Genomic DNA, 12,831 nt, shown 5'->3' with positions numbered 1-12,831 from the left:
ATATTTGTTCAACAGTGTACACCTTGTAGATCCTCTACGCACTCACCCAATTTAGAAAAATGCAGCAGGATAATGAGCATGAACATACAAACAAGGCAACCAATAAGATTTTTTTTTTTTTTTGAAGTGAAATGTTCTTGACTGGCAGAGTTGGTCACTTGAACTCAATCCATATGATCATATGGTTAACTTGCTGAAGATCACCCCTGGTGACCTGAATTGTTTTCACAGTCACCAGATCTCAACCCAGTTTAACAACCACCGAAGCTGTTTTGGCTCAATACCTTACTAACATTTTCATCATTGAGATGTTTTAAGCGTCTACATTTATTAGGCTGCCACATTATTTAAAGATTCACCACTCTTCCTCAATCATTTTGGTTGGGTTAAGCCGTGCGACAACCCCTAAACCTTTTATGTTCCAACCATATAACAAACGGATCCCATCACCTCTCCCCACCACCTTTATAAATAAGAAAGAACGTTAAGCTGTACACAGCAATTAATTGTGTGTGTGTGTGTGTGTGTCTGTGTAGCGTTGTATGCATATATATAGCCTTTAATGTTCACTCAACAGCATAAGTAACCTTAATCAAATTAATAAGTTGATGAATAGCTACATACATGAATCGCAAGACTCCATAATAATTCCAGTGTTCATTGAAAATGTATTTTTAGCTAGCGGTTAAACACCGATAACAGTCATGAATTATGTTAATTATTTAGACAGTTTGTTCATTCATTTAGCTTAGCTCTCCTTAAATTGGCCGCTGCAGCCAGCACGTTTGTTCAAAACGCGCAACCTTTACTTTGAAGACGAGCTGTCTCTGTTTCCGGCTCTCGACTTCCTTGTTCAATTTTCATTGTACAAGTTGTATAATGGAACAAACTGACGCGTTGGTGCGCTGAATTGAATCGCACGTCTTCATTCAGTGGGACAATAACACACGCAAAGCGTTAACAGCGTTTGGGCAGCATCGGTTAATGAAGAACGCTCACAAACGTCAACATACATTTACACTTAGTACAAGTAGGGCAACGAAATTAGGCAATACCCCCTAAACTGGTATTTTTCATTATACAACGTGAACAACTGCAGAAGTATTATACTTTATGCACGGACCGTGTTTACATGTGTGCATGTGTGATACCGTCCACCCTCTCCAGTCTAACTTAGTCTGAGACACTAGGGGGCGCGCCTCTCAAAGAGCGGCTCTTTACGGTCAGAGGAGTTGACAAAGACTACAACCTTAGGTCAAGATAATTCCTATCCTACTAATCCTATTCAAGTCGGCGGGCACCCGAGGGACAGAATGACTACATTTTATTCACGCTACTATAAGTAGTCTAAATAGGAACCTTTAATTAATAATTAAAGTTGCACATCGAAAGGACCAAAATTTCAGGTGATATTTAAGTGAAAGCGTCTGAAAGCGAAGGCGGAATTACAGAGGAGTGAATAATTTCGCTACAGGACGACACTTCCTGGTGCGTCCCCCTCCCCAGTCTGTTTCCTGACTCGGTGAACCTGACAGCCGCCGTTGTCCGGGACCAAAGAGCGTTGAGGGTTGCAGTCATGTCGGCAGCTGCTCCGGGGACCAGCAAGGCAGCCCACAGCGATGTGGCCCCGAAGAAGAAGAAGGGACCCGGCGCCCTGGCTACGGCCTACTTGGTCATTTACAACGTTGTTATGACAGCAGGGTATGTAGCGTGTTTCCTCGTGCTAATGCTGCTCTGGTAGTGTGTGTGTGTGTGTGTGTGTGTGTGTGTGTGTGTGTGTGTGTGTGTGTGTGTGTGTGTGTGTGTGTGTGTGTGTGTATTGGGCAAGACAGGACTGAATAAATGGAGCAAGATCTCCCCGTTGTAATATTACAGCGTTATTTTTGGATTATTAATTTCGCAATGTTGTGTAGTTATTATTAGAAACACTGCTAGCTTGCAGTGAAGTGAAATAAATTTGAATTTGCTTCCCCACGTCCAACGGCTTACACAGATTAACGTTAGATGAGCAACAGACAGCCACCTGGCGTGCACTTTAATTGTGACTGACAGAACAATACAGAAATATAAGGACAGCTGGTTTATTTTCTGCGCTCAGTGGTTTTTGCTCCAGAAAGTCTGGGTTTCCATCTTGCATTGTCATGTTTTTTTTGCAGGGCAACGACCGACATTGAGTTTTATTTATTTACACAAGTTAAAATGGCAGAAATACAAATAAAACCTAATTATTTAGCAGAGGTTATTCTTTGTAAACATGCTCTGTTGGACTTGAGTTAAGTGGTAACAAAAAAGAGAAAAAATAGGACTATAACAAAAACAGTCAATTAATCGATTGACAAAAAGTTAATCTAGAACAATGTTGAGTAATTAGTTAAATTGTTTAATCAGCAAAAATGTCAAATCTTTGCAGACTCAATATAAGGGAGGATATGCTTTATTATTGTTATTTATTATTTTTTCTTTATTATTATTATTATGCTTTTATTTATTATTATTGAAAATAAATCAACAGATTAATCAATAGTGAAAGTAATTGATAATTGCAGCCCTAGGTAGGACACATGTAGCTCTGAAAATTACTAGGGGATGTTTAAAGACTAAATAACTGGTTAATAAGAAGGAATCAGTGAGTTTGTCTGCAGGTAAGACATGTCATTTTTTGTAATGTTTCCCCTTCAGAATTGTGTGTTGTACATAAAAATGTTAAATTTGCAACACATGGTGGTAAAAATGGTAAGAAGTTGAGGAGTGTTAGAGGAGTTTAGATCAATAATGATTCAGCATATTTATGTTTAACAGCATAAACTATACTATAAATTGTTCAGTATGGGTAATTAAAATTAATGACTTTGATTTGTAGTTCTAACCATGCACAAAGACTATTTGCATCATCAAAAGTCATCTAGAAATAACGCTTCTGATGAACTGCATTTTGTATTTTGAATGGTTACAATTAGATTTCTATTAAAGGAGGCTGGATTTCACAAGATGCCCATTTTATGAGGTCCATTGCCCGACCCGTTGCCTGGCCCAGATACTTATGTAAAGTAAAACCATAATTATCTTGAACCATGGACTGAAAAATCTCTGCATGTGTTTTACTGCGCTCATTTTCAGACTGTTGCACAATTGAATGGTGGGTGTTGTTTGCTCACTGTTCCAACCAGTTAGGTCACATTGTGTCCCACTCAGTGTTGATGGGCCATACAGTGATTGCTTTGTATTGAGCACAAGTTAGGGTGTTGTACATGCACGTATTTTGCTATTTGTATGCAGTGTCTGCATTCAGATGCTGCTGTAGCAGTTACTCCGGCCTGCTTAGTTTCTGCTGAACTGGCCCTATTATTGATATGATTATTAAGGCCTATTACATACAAGTCACATTCATCAGTCTGCAAAACCAAAGTGTGAACTGAAACCTCCACCTTGCTCAGGTCTGCTCTACTAGCACTCTGACAGCTTGTACCTCCACCAGCTCTGTGCTGCAGCTGACCTCTGACCTCCCTGTGGAGGAGGGCGAGCTAAGCCTGAATGGTGTAATGCAATACGTTACACTGTTATAACTTTTTGATTGTATGATGAAATCCTTATCAGGCAAAAGTTCTCCATCCATAAAATCTAGTCAGTGGGTTAAAGATTAGAGAAATTATGTCAACATTATTGGCTAACAATATAACAGTATGGTGAATATAACTGACCAATATTAGAGCATATATCTTCATTAATGTATTTTTCGGCACATGAGCAAAAATAAGTTTCCCTGCAGACATAAATTACAGGTTTAAAACAGCAATTGTTAGTTTTTTTATCTTTCTTTATTTATTGTTGTATTTGCTTGTACTATTATATTTATGTTTTTACTTATTCTTTTACTATAATCTTCTTTAAGTTTCTTGTTCAACTCTAAAATATCTGCCCTAGACATATTTTCATCACAAAATAAAATGATGGGAAATTATAATTTGTACAGTTCTCCTTATGTTTGAGCTTAACATTGTCTTAGATCTGTCATATTGCACTTCTTTTCATTACTTAATTTTTTCTTTAAACCGCACGCAAGTCGAACGCAGATTTCAGTTTCCCTCATGAGATCGTCTGGTAGATCTTAGATCTTGTTGCAGTGACTATCCTGAGATGTGTTTCCTCTGCTGTCCAGGTGGCTGGTGATAGCTGTGGGTCTGGTCAGAGCTTACCTGGCCAGAGGAAGCTACCATGGGCTGTACTACTCCATAGAGAAGCCTCTGAAGTTCTTTCAGACTGGAGCTATCCTGGAGGTGAGAGAAGCACAAAGGGCTGGGTGATGTTGACGAAATACAGTGTGTAAATATGATGTAGCAACATTTCAAAGACAACTATCATTTCTCTTATCATCACACAACATCCAGTTTATATATATATATATATGTATATATGCAGATACTGGGGGTGCAACAACCATTTGGTTTCGATTTTTAGCTATCAATTAACCTTTTGTTAAAGTGTCTCATTTAATGATTTTACAGGGCCTTTGTTCTATCAGTGGTCCAATTAGTACATTGGATCGAATGATTCGTGGAAAACAACTGTCAGGATTTTGATGTTTGTGTTCATGTCACTTAATGGATAAATGAATCGGCCAAAATTTGGTTTATGTATTAACCCAAGACTTTTTTTTAACTGATGGAAAAAACATCAGGACAATAAAATCTGGTTGAGTCTTGGCTTCAGGCCTGGATATGCAGTGGAACTGAATATCACAGGCCTGTTATCTGTACAGTGTTCGGTATGTCCTCTGTAACATAATGGCCTGGTATGTTAGGCTGACACACACGTGTGTTTATAGTGCAGAGGCTGAGCAACATGAGGTGTTCCAGTGATCCTGTCCAGACACACTGTCGCTCAGTAATAGGAGTATTAGTTTTGTCTAACATCAGTATCTTCCATTCATGAAATGGTCTGTGCACTATTAGTAAAGTAGTGGTATTACTACTGAACACTACAGGCACTATGTTATTCAGTTGATCTTAACAGTGTCAGTTGCTTATGACAATTAAAAGTCAGACACACATACAATATATTATTTAGAAATACTACTTTTCTGTTATAAAGTTGTGTGCGTGTTGTGTGTCTTGAGAATGTTAATGGGAAATTAATGATAGTAAAACATATTTAAAGCAAGCATGATTTTGCAGCATTAATCCAAATGATTTCCAGGGATGTATGAAAGAAAAGAAACAACAAACCACAAGCAAGCCATCCATACGAGTTAAAATAAGCCGTGCGTTGCTCCACTCCCAGAAGCATATTGACTAATTTTCTGTTATCTTTTCCTTTCACAGATACTGCACTGTGCTGTAGGTGAGTCTCTCTGCAGCCTCCATCCTCACATACACTGCTCTGTTACCAGTAAAACCTCAGTGTCAATACAGAGAGTGTCAGAAACCATTTTACCATTTAATCATGTTGTGCTGTATCTCTTGTTGCAATTTGACTTGTCAAAATGTTAATTTAAGATATCTGTAATTACATTTTTGGATATTCTGATTTAAGTACTTGTGACATTAGGTTGAATGAAACCGTTAATCTAAAGATATCTGCACTAAAGTTTAGATTTTGTTGAGATGTGAGTTCCACATATCTCCGTTTTTTAATATGACTATTCACAACTCAAAATTCAATATACTTTCACTTCAGTTAATACAAGTCACAATTTTAAATGACGATGTCTGAACTGGAGTTATAACTAATTCAATTTAAAGTAGACATACTGACAGGTGACAGTTTAAAGGAAAAACATGGAGCTCATGCTTCCATGCACAGCAGGAGGGCTCACTGAATGTGTGACGTTACATTTTCTTATGGTCTATGCACTCACTAGATCTTTACCCTAACCAAACACCAGACACAGATTTCTGCATTTTGAGGTTTTGAGGTGTCCAGTCATAAATTATTAATAGTTAGAAGTCCTTTTAAAATATTTGAGAAGCCATGAAATTCTACAAATCTTGGAGTTAGTTTCCCTTCAGTTATCATTGCAACAGGTTGACATATAACATGATGTATCAGTCTATTAAAATGCAGCTATAGATATCAAATGTCAGATGTGTCTTTAAATCACTCAGGGGTCTAGATACAATTAGATCACAAGGGCTGTTGTTTAATTCCTGACTTGTTCTCCAGAACATAAGTTTCTTTAACTACAAATTTCTCTAAAAAGCTCTTTAAAATTTGTTGCGTTTTTTTATTTATTTTTCGAGACCACAGCTATTCATAGCCCTAGTTTGCAAGAAATAATATAATTTGTAAAGCCCTGCATGTACAACCGGTTTGACTATGAGGATCTGAAAGTGTAATTATGATTCAAACAGAATCATATGTATGTTTGAGGAGTTGAATAAAAACATCAGTAATGTTATCACAGTTATTTTGAGTGGTTAAACTTGTTTGCAGATGTCTTAGATTATAATTTGGACTGGTCCCATTGTAATTATGAGCTGTCACAATGCATTTATAGATGTATCACAGATGCACATGTGTACAGACAAACAGAAGCTTTTCATGTTTGAAGTGTTTGCCAAAGAGAGAGCCGAGAAGCCGTTGGCTCTCGTGGTGTTAATGTGAGGAGGAGAGGCTGGCTCTCGCCTGGCTGCCTCGCTGTGGTTCACAGTCCATTTTCTTCATTATCTGGGATTTGAAGCTAAAGCTAGCTGACCTTTCCCCCTGCAAACAGGCTCCCTGCAGCTGCCGTCCACTCAGAGTCTACTCACACACACACACACACACACACACACACACACACACACACACACACACACACACACACACTTCTAGCTCCTTCTCTACTGGCCAATAGAAGACGTAGTGTCTTTCAACATTCATGAGTGTCTGTTTTGTGTGGATCTGTCTGCTCACACAGCATCTCATCAAACCGTATTCAATGTGACAACCACTGTTTTTGTTACCCATTTTATTTAATTAATTACGTTTAATGTAACATGTAGTGATATAGCGAAAAGAACATTTAACCACAGCGGCCCATGTAGGCAGTTCTCTAGAAGCGAAAGAAAAACAATAAAACATCATCACAAAGAAACATTGGCGAGCATCAATCTCATTTTTCTTCCTTATTCTTCATTACCTAACTTATTTCAGTGAAACTAATACACATAACTACACATTTAGGCTTGAGCAACTTTCCATTATTACAATTTAGAACAGTGTTTTAGAAATAACATTTCCTGTCCATTGACTATTTTTGGCCAAAACTCAGTTGGCGAGGGGGTACTGATCCAGTGTATCGAAATACCTTCAAAATATCTCTTCAAATACCTCAAATATGAGGATTTAGTTCCGGCTTCTCACATTTGAGAAGGTGAAAAAGATAAATTAGATTTTCTGTCTAACCAAATAATTGACCGTGGCGATCCTCATCGTCTAAACATCTAAAGAATGATCTGGTTGTTAGAATAAAAAAAAATCAGTTTTAAATAAAACCAAGCTAATTCACACGTGGTCGGCGTAGTGCAGCCAAGAGCCAGAAGTCTTTCCTCCCTACATGTCACGTGTTTGTCTTTTTTGTCTGGTGTCGCAGGAATCGTACCGTCCTCTGTGGTGCTGACTGGGTTCCAGGTCATGTCCCGGGTCTTCCTCACGTGGGCCGTCACACACAGCGTCAGGGAGGTAAGATGAGTTCCTCTCCACTCGCTACACACTTACACACATAAATCACAATCTCATTATACACACTGTCTTTATTCACTTGCTATGACTGACACAGCAATGTAAAACGGTTCCATGGCTTCATGTTTAAAAGTGACCAGCTGATGTACTGTTTGCCCTGTCAATAGATTGGATTGGATTAGATTGGAGAGGAGTAAACGTGTAAGTAACGGCAGATGGTGTTGCTGTAGGGTTGCAGGAATGAATCTGCTGAATTTTATTAAAGTGAATGACGTCTGTATTTTATGTCTTTAATGCTTTGTTTCTTTTGTGCGTCTATTGTATGATGCTGTACTGACATTACAAGCTGTTCCCTTCTACGTGAATGTGTCTTGAAACTGTAATTAGATGGTGAGTGTGTGATGAGGTGTGTGCCTGTGTTTTTAACACTGGTTTTAGATTAATATCCGAGGGTAGTGACCAGCAGCCTGCGGTGTGATCTCATCTCTGAGCATTTGTAACAAACAGCATGGTTCTGTGATGAAAAGTCTCGTATTAGCCTACAGCAGAGTATCTACCGCAGCATGATGCGAGCCCGTCTGTTCCTCAGTCCTCCTCCCATCATCCTTTTGACTGTGTGTGTGTGTGTGTGTGTGTGTGTGTGTGTGTGTGTGTGTGTGTGTGTGTGTGTGTGTGTGTTTCTGCAGGTGCAGAGCGAGGACAGCGTGCTGCTGTTTGTCACAGCCTGGACCGTCACAGAGATCATCCGCTACTCTTTCTACACCTTCAGTCTGCTCAATCACCTGCCGTACCTCATCAAATGGGCAAGGTAGGAGAATCTACCTGAGGGTGGTGTCAGAGTGTCAGGGCAGGAGACGTTTGCACCTGAGTCTACCTGCTGCGGACGAACAGTCATTTCAAGATTACTTAATTTAATAAGAGTTGGGTCAAACCTCGATACTGAATCCTGAATAAATGAATTATGTCAGTTAGACTGAGTACTGACAAATAACTGAGTGAGATTCTTAGTCTTGTTAAATCCTGTGATCACATTTATTTAAAGCCATGATTTTATTTAGTACTGAGGCAGATACAAATGATTATTTTCATCATTGATTGATTCAGCATTTAGTCTATGAAATAGTAGAGTAAAAACGCCCCCTAACAATTTTCTCAAGCCTGAGGTAACGCCTTCAAATGACTTGTTTTGTCCCACAGTTCGATACCCAGGGATGTTAAATTCACAGTGATATATGTGACAAAGAAAAGCAGCAAATCCTCACATTTGAGAAGCTGGAATCAACAACTGTTTCACCCTTCTTGTTTGTAAAATGATTTAAACAATGAATTGGTTAGAAAAGCAGATGCTGATTAGTTTTATGTCGATCTGAGTAATTACTTCAGCTCCATAGTGAACTTTATTTGGCAAAGTGATCAGATGTTAAAACACCTGTAAAGACAACATTAATCACTGATGTATTTGAGAGGGTTGACTTACTTTGTCACATGAATCAAAGGTTTTGTATGTGTTTATACTTGAGTCGAGGAACAATTAAGCAAGTAGTTAATAGGCAGAAAATTAATCAGCAACCACTTTGAGAATCACTAAATTGTTTAAGTAATTTTTCCAGCAAAAACATCAAACATTCACTGGTTCAGTCAAGTACCAAAGTGCCATCTTTTGGTCTTCCTTTACTGACTCATCTATTTTCTTTAAAGCAATAAATTAATTTTTGCTAAAATTAATTTGTCCTCATACTGTTTACATCACCACACTTAAACCCTTAAAAGATGCATGATTGTTTTTGTAGATACTAAAACAATGAAAAGGTTAAAGAGGTTTTTAAACATCACAGCAACATCACTCTTCAAATAGTTATTTAAAAAAAAAAAATCATCAAACCTACAGAAAATCTTGTTGCTCTAACATAAAGCTCTACATCTCGCCGCCTAATGGGATTCATCTGCCTCTACAACCAAGGCAACAGTTGTTAAGTGCTTCCTTCCCCGCGGTCTTTGTTGCCAGGTAGCAAATGAGACCGTCGCTATATTGGTATTCGACCTTCAGTTTGAGTTGCACCTGAGAGACAGAAAAAATGGTCGCGCACCCGTAGAAAACCCAGTGAAGCATCAGAGAAGGCAGTCGCTGGGTTTGGAGTGCTGGATGAGGAAGAGGCAGAGCTGAAGGAGCTCCGTGCGTCTCTCTCTCATATTTAATTGCAAGCGTTCTCCTCAAAAGGCCTGATCCCTCAACAGTTCTAGGATTAAACATTTAGAAGCATGCAGAGGCAGTATTATGTCCTTTTTATTTGCATTCTTGAACTTCCTTGTTAAGCAGCGCGTGGCATTGATAAAACAATATATTTAGAGTTTGAATGTAATAATGTAATATAATGTAATCATCTGTTTTCTCCGCTCTCACATTTGCTTCAGTACATCTGTGGGATTTTGTTTGTGGTTCAGGGTTTAAAACTGTGAATGTGGCCTTTTCACTATTATGTTAACATCTCTGTCAACAGTGAGAACGGCCACCGTGTCTTTATACAAATGCACCGTTATGGTGTTTAAATGTTTTTCCGTGTCTGCCTTAAAACAGCAGTTTTAGGCAGTGTTTGACTTGAACCATTGCCTACTTGAATTAGTTGTGTCAGAGTCTGAGCACATTCTCAAACATTCCTCTTATTCCTTCTTTTTTGAAGAGATAAAAAAAAAATGTTTGTGTTATTGCTGCCTCTGGCAACAACTTCTTATTCCCTTCTGCTCCATGTATATTTTTTCTAAACCAACCCATGTCTGAACTCTGGATGAAGTGCTTTGTTTAGACTGCTTTCTTCTTCATTTGGTTGTGTTTCTGTCGCAGCACTCTTCACTCACATGTTCTTCACAGGAAAATGCGTTTGTTTAAGTGGAAAGCGCGTGTGTATGTTCATGTTTTTACAGGCCTGTTCACTGACATTGTTTAGGTTTAGAGTTGCACTGGTTCACATGCAGTAAGTGTCACTGATGCTTGTGGTGCAAAGGGCAAAAAGTCAAATCCATACCATGCATATTTCCCTCAGTGTTTTTTTTGCTATTTATACCAGCTATACCGCCCACCCCTCATGTCGCAGAAACAATGAATAATGAAGCTGTATAATTTATTATTTCTCTCTGTTGTCTTCTCAAACCCTCGGCTGCAGGTACACCTTTTTCATTGTGCTGTACCCCATGGGAGTGACTGGGGAACTGCTGACTATCTATGCATCGCTGCCGTACGTGCAGAAGACAGGCCTGTACTCTGTCACTCTCCCCAACAAGTACAACTTCTCCTTCGACTACTACACCTTTCTCATCCTCATCATGATCTCCTACATTCCCCGTAAGTGAACAAGTAGATGTAACTTTTTTTCCCCCCTTTTAGTAGCGACAGTAAACACGTAGCAACAATATTGTAAGAAGTGAGAATTTGCTTTTAAGAATACTTCACTATTCAAAAGTATTTTTACACATTGTTGTATTGTTCCACACTTACAGAAGCTAATGACTCTGAAACAACCTGAATGCACTGACTTTCTGTTGAACCTGTACAATAAAAAGCTTGTTGCATGGCCTTAAGTCAGTAACGTTAACTGTGCATTTTCATTAGCTATCTATCAGTAAGCTATGCATTAGCAGTGGATTCACACATGACCAGAACTACATATATGACAACTCGGCAGTGATGGATTTTCATTTTAAAAAGCAAACTTTTTAAAATGAAAATGATCTTTCTTCATTTCAAAAATTTCAAACGTGGACTTTAGATAAGGCCGTGGTGCTGTGGTGAAGAATCTTCTGCCTCATCGTTATCTAACGAAGCCATCGATAGGACACTGCCAAGTTCAAATTGAGCTGTTGGCTGTGATACACAGAACACAGTGTACGTTCTATCACGTTTTCAAAATAAGAAAGTAAGGAGTACTTCACAGAAATGTAGTGCAGTCAAAAGAAATAAGTACAGATACTCAAATAAATGTACTTTGTTACTGTCCCTCCCTGGATATGATTACAAGGTTAATCCAACGCATAATTAGTTAGTAATCATTTTCTCATAATTGCGTGATATGGAGGGTTAGGGTTAGAAGACAATGCAGTGCACTTTTCTAAATGTGTCTTGCAGAATTATATTAAAAAAAAAAAGAAAGAAGGAAGCCTGTCTTTTATTGATCCTGTTGTTGTTGTTGTTGTTGTAGCCTGATGTTAAAATCTCTCTTCCACACACTGACCTTCCTCTGCCCCCCTCCCCCCCAGTCTTCCCCCAGCTTTACTTCCACATGATTCGACAGAGGAAGAAGGTGCTGGGCCACGTAGAGGACTACAGCAAATTGGAGTGAGCTGAACAGTATTCAGACGGATGTGATGGAGGGAAAAATGAAACCAAAACAACCAACAGAAGAGGAACAAAATCATGTCTGCTTATTGAAACACTAAACCCGACCAGTTTTCAAAACTGCCAGAACTGACCTGGCAGATGATCCAATTAGAAAGCAACGTTTTTTTTATTTTGTTTTGTTTTTTTCCAGCTGTTGTCTGGGTTGTATAGATGCTCACAAATAATGAACGAACTGGTGTTATTTTCTTTTCATTTTCTTCTTTTTTTTTTTTTGTTGTTTTTTTTATTTATGAACAAACTGTTACTTTTGTATAGTCAGAGAGGTTGCAGCCACAAAGGAACTGTATGTTGACTTGGATACAGTTGAGCTGCTAATCTGAGCAGTGAGCAGAACTCAGTCACAGCAAAACATTGAACTAAACCATGCACTGATAGAATCAATAACCTCCTTTTAAATGACACTATAGGAAATCCCTAATGGATTTCTCACCTCCCCATGGCTCGTCTTTTTTGATAAGCAGCTTTCCTTTATTACACTGTAGAAAGAATAATGTGAAGACTAGTAGGTTGTCTGTAGGTTTTGCATCTACAGTGTGTTTGTTGGTGCAAACTGTGGTCAAGATTTGTCCCCTTTTTTGTTTTCTTTCATTCATTTCAGTCAAAAGTTTGATTACATTCCTAATTTAGTCCAATAAACCTTTTTCATTCTGTGCTTGCATGGTTTTCTATCCGTTTTTCTCTTGTGTTGCTGTTTGTTTGGTGTCTGCTCGGATGTTGTTTTGACTTGTGACATCGATTACGTTGACTCTTTAAAAGCTTAAGTTTCCCGACTTTCCCAGTGA

The 12,831-nt window shown here is 38.5% G+C and overlaps 1 protein-coding gene across 1 annotated transcript; it reads left to right on the top strand.

The window, feature by feature from the left end:
- The first annotated feature begins 1,499 nt into the window (after nucleotides 1-1,499).
- hacd2 (3-hydroxyacyl-CoA dehydratase 2) lies at nucleotides 1,500-12,831 on the top strand. Its single transcript, XM_022740770.1, has 7 exons — nucleotides 1,500-1,701; nucleotides 4,157-4,274; nucleotides 5,319-5,337; nucleotides 7,571-7,659; nucleotides 8,346-8,467; nucleotides 10,818-10,996; nucleotides 11,908-12,831. Exons 1-7 carry the CDS (start codon nucleotides 1,577-1,579, stop codon nucleotides 11,988-11,990), a joined length of 735 nt encoding a protein of 244 aa, XP_022596491.1. The 5' UTR covers nucleotides 1,500-1,576; the 3' UTR covers nucleotides 11,991-12,831.

Source organism: Seriola dumerili, unplaced genomic scaffold, assembly GCF_002260705.1.
Source record: "Seriola dumerili isolate Sdu_G_001 unplaced genomic scaffold, Sdu_1.0 BDQW01000052.1, whole genome shotgun sequence".
In the NCBI taxonomy this organism is placed as follows: domain Eukaryota; kingdom Metazoa; phylum Chordata; class Actinopteri; order Carangiformes; family Carangidae; genus Seriola; species Seriola dumerili.
Note: the sequence above shows the minus strand (reverse complement) of the source record. Positions and strands in the feature narration are given on the sequence as shown.

Bases quoted from the DNA above. Each gene is read 5' to 3' on its own strand.
- hacd2 (XM_022740770.1), top strand. From the start codon at position 1,577: ATGTCGGCAGCTGCTCCGGGGACCAGCAAGGCAGCCCACAGCGATGTG. The intron at 1,702-4,156 runs GTATGTAGCGTG...TCTGCTGTCCAG, and splicing joins AACGTTGTTATGACAGCAGG to GTGGCTGGTGATAGCTGTGG. The intron at 10,997-11,907 runs GTAAGTGAACAA...CCTCCCCCCCAG, and splicing joins CATGATCTCCTACATTCCCC to TCTTCCCCCAGCTTTACTTC.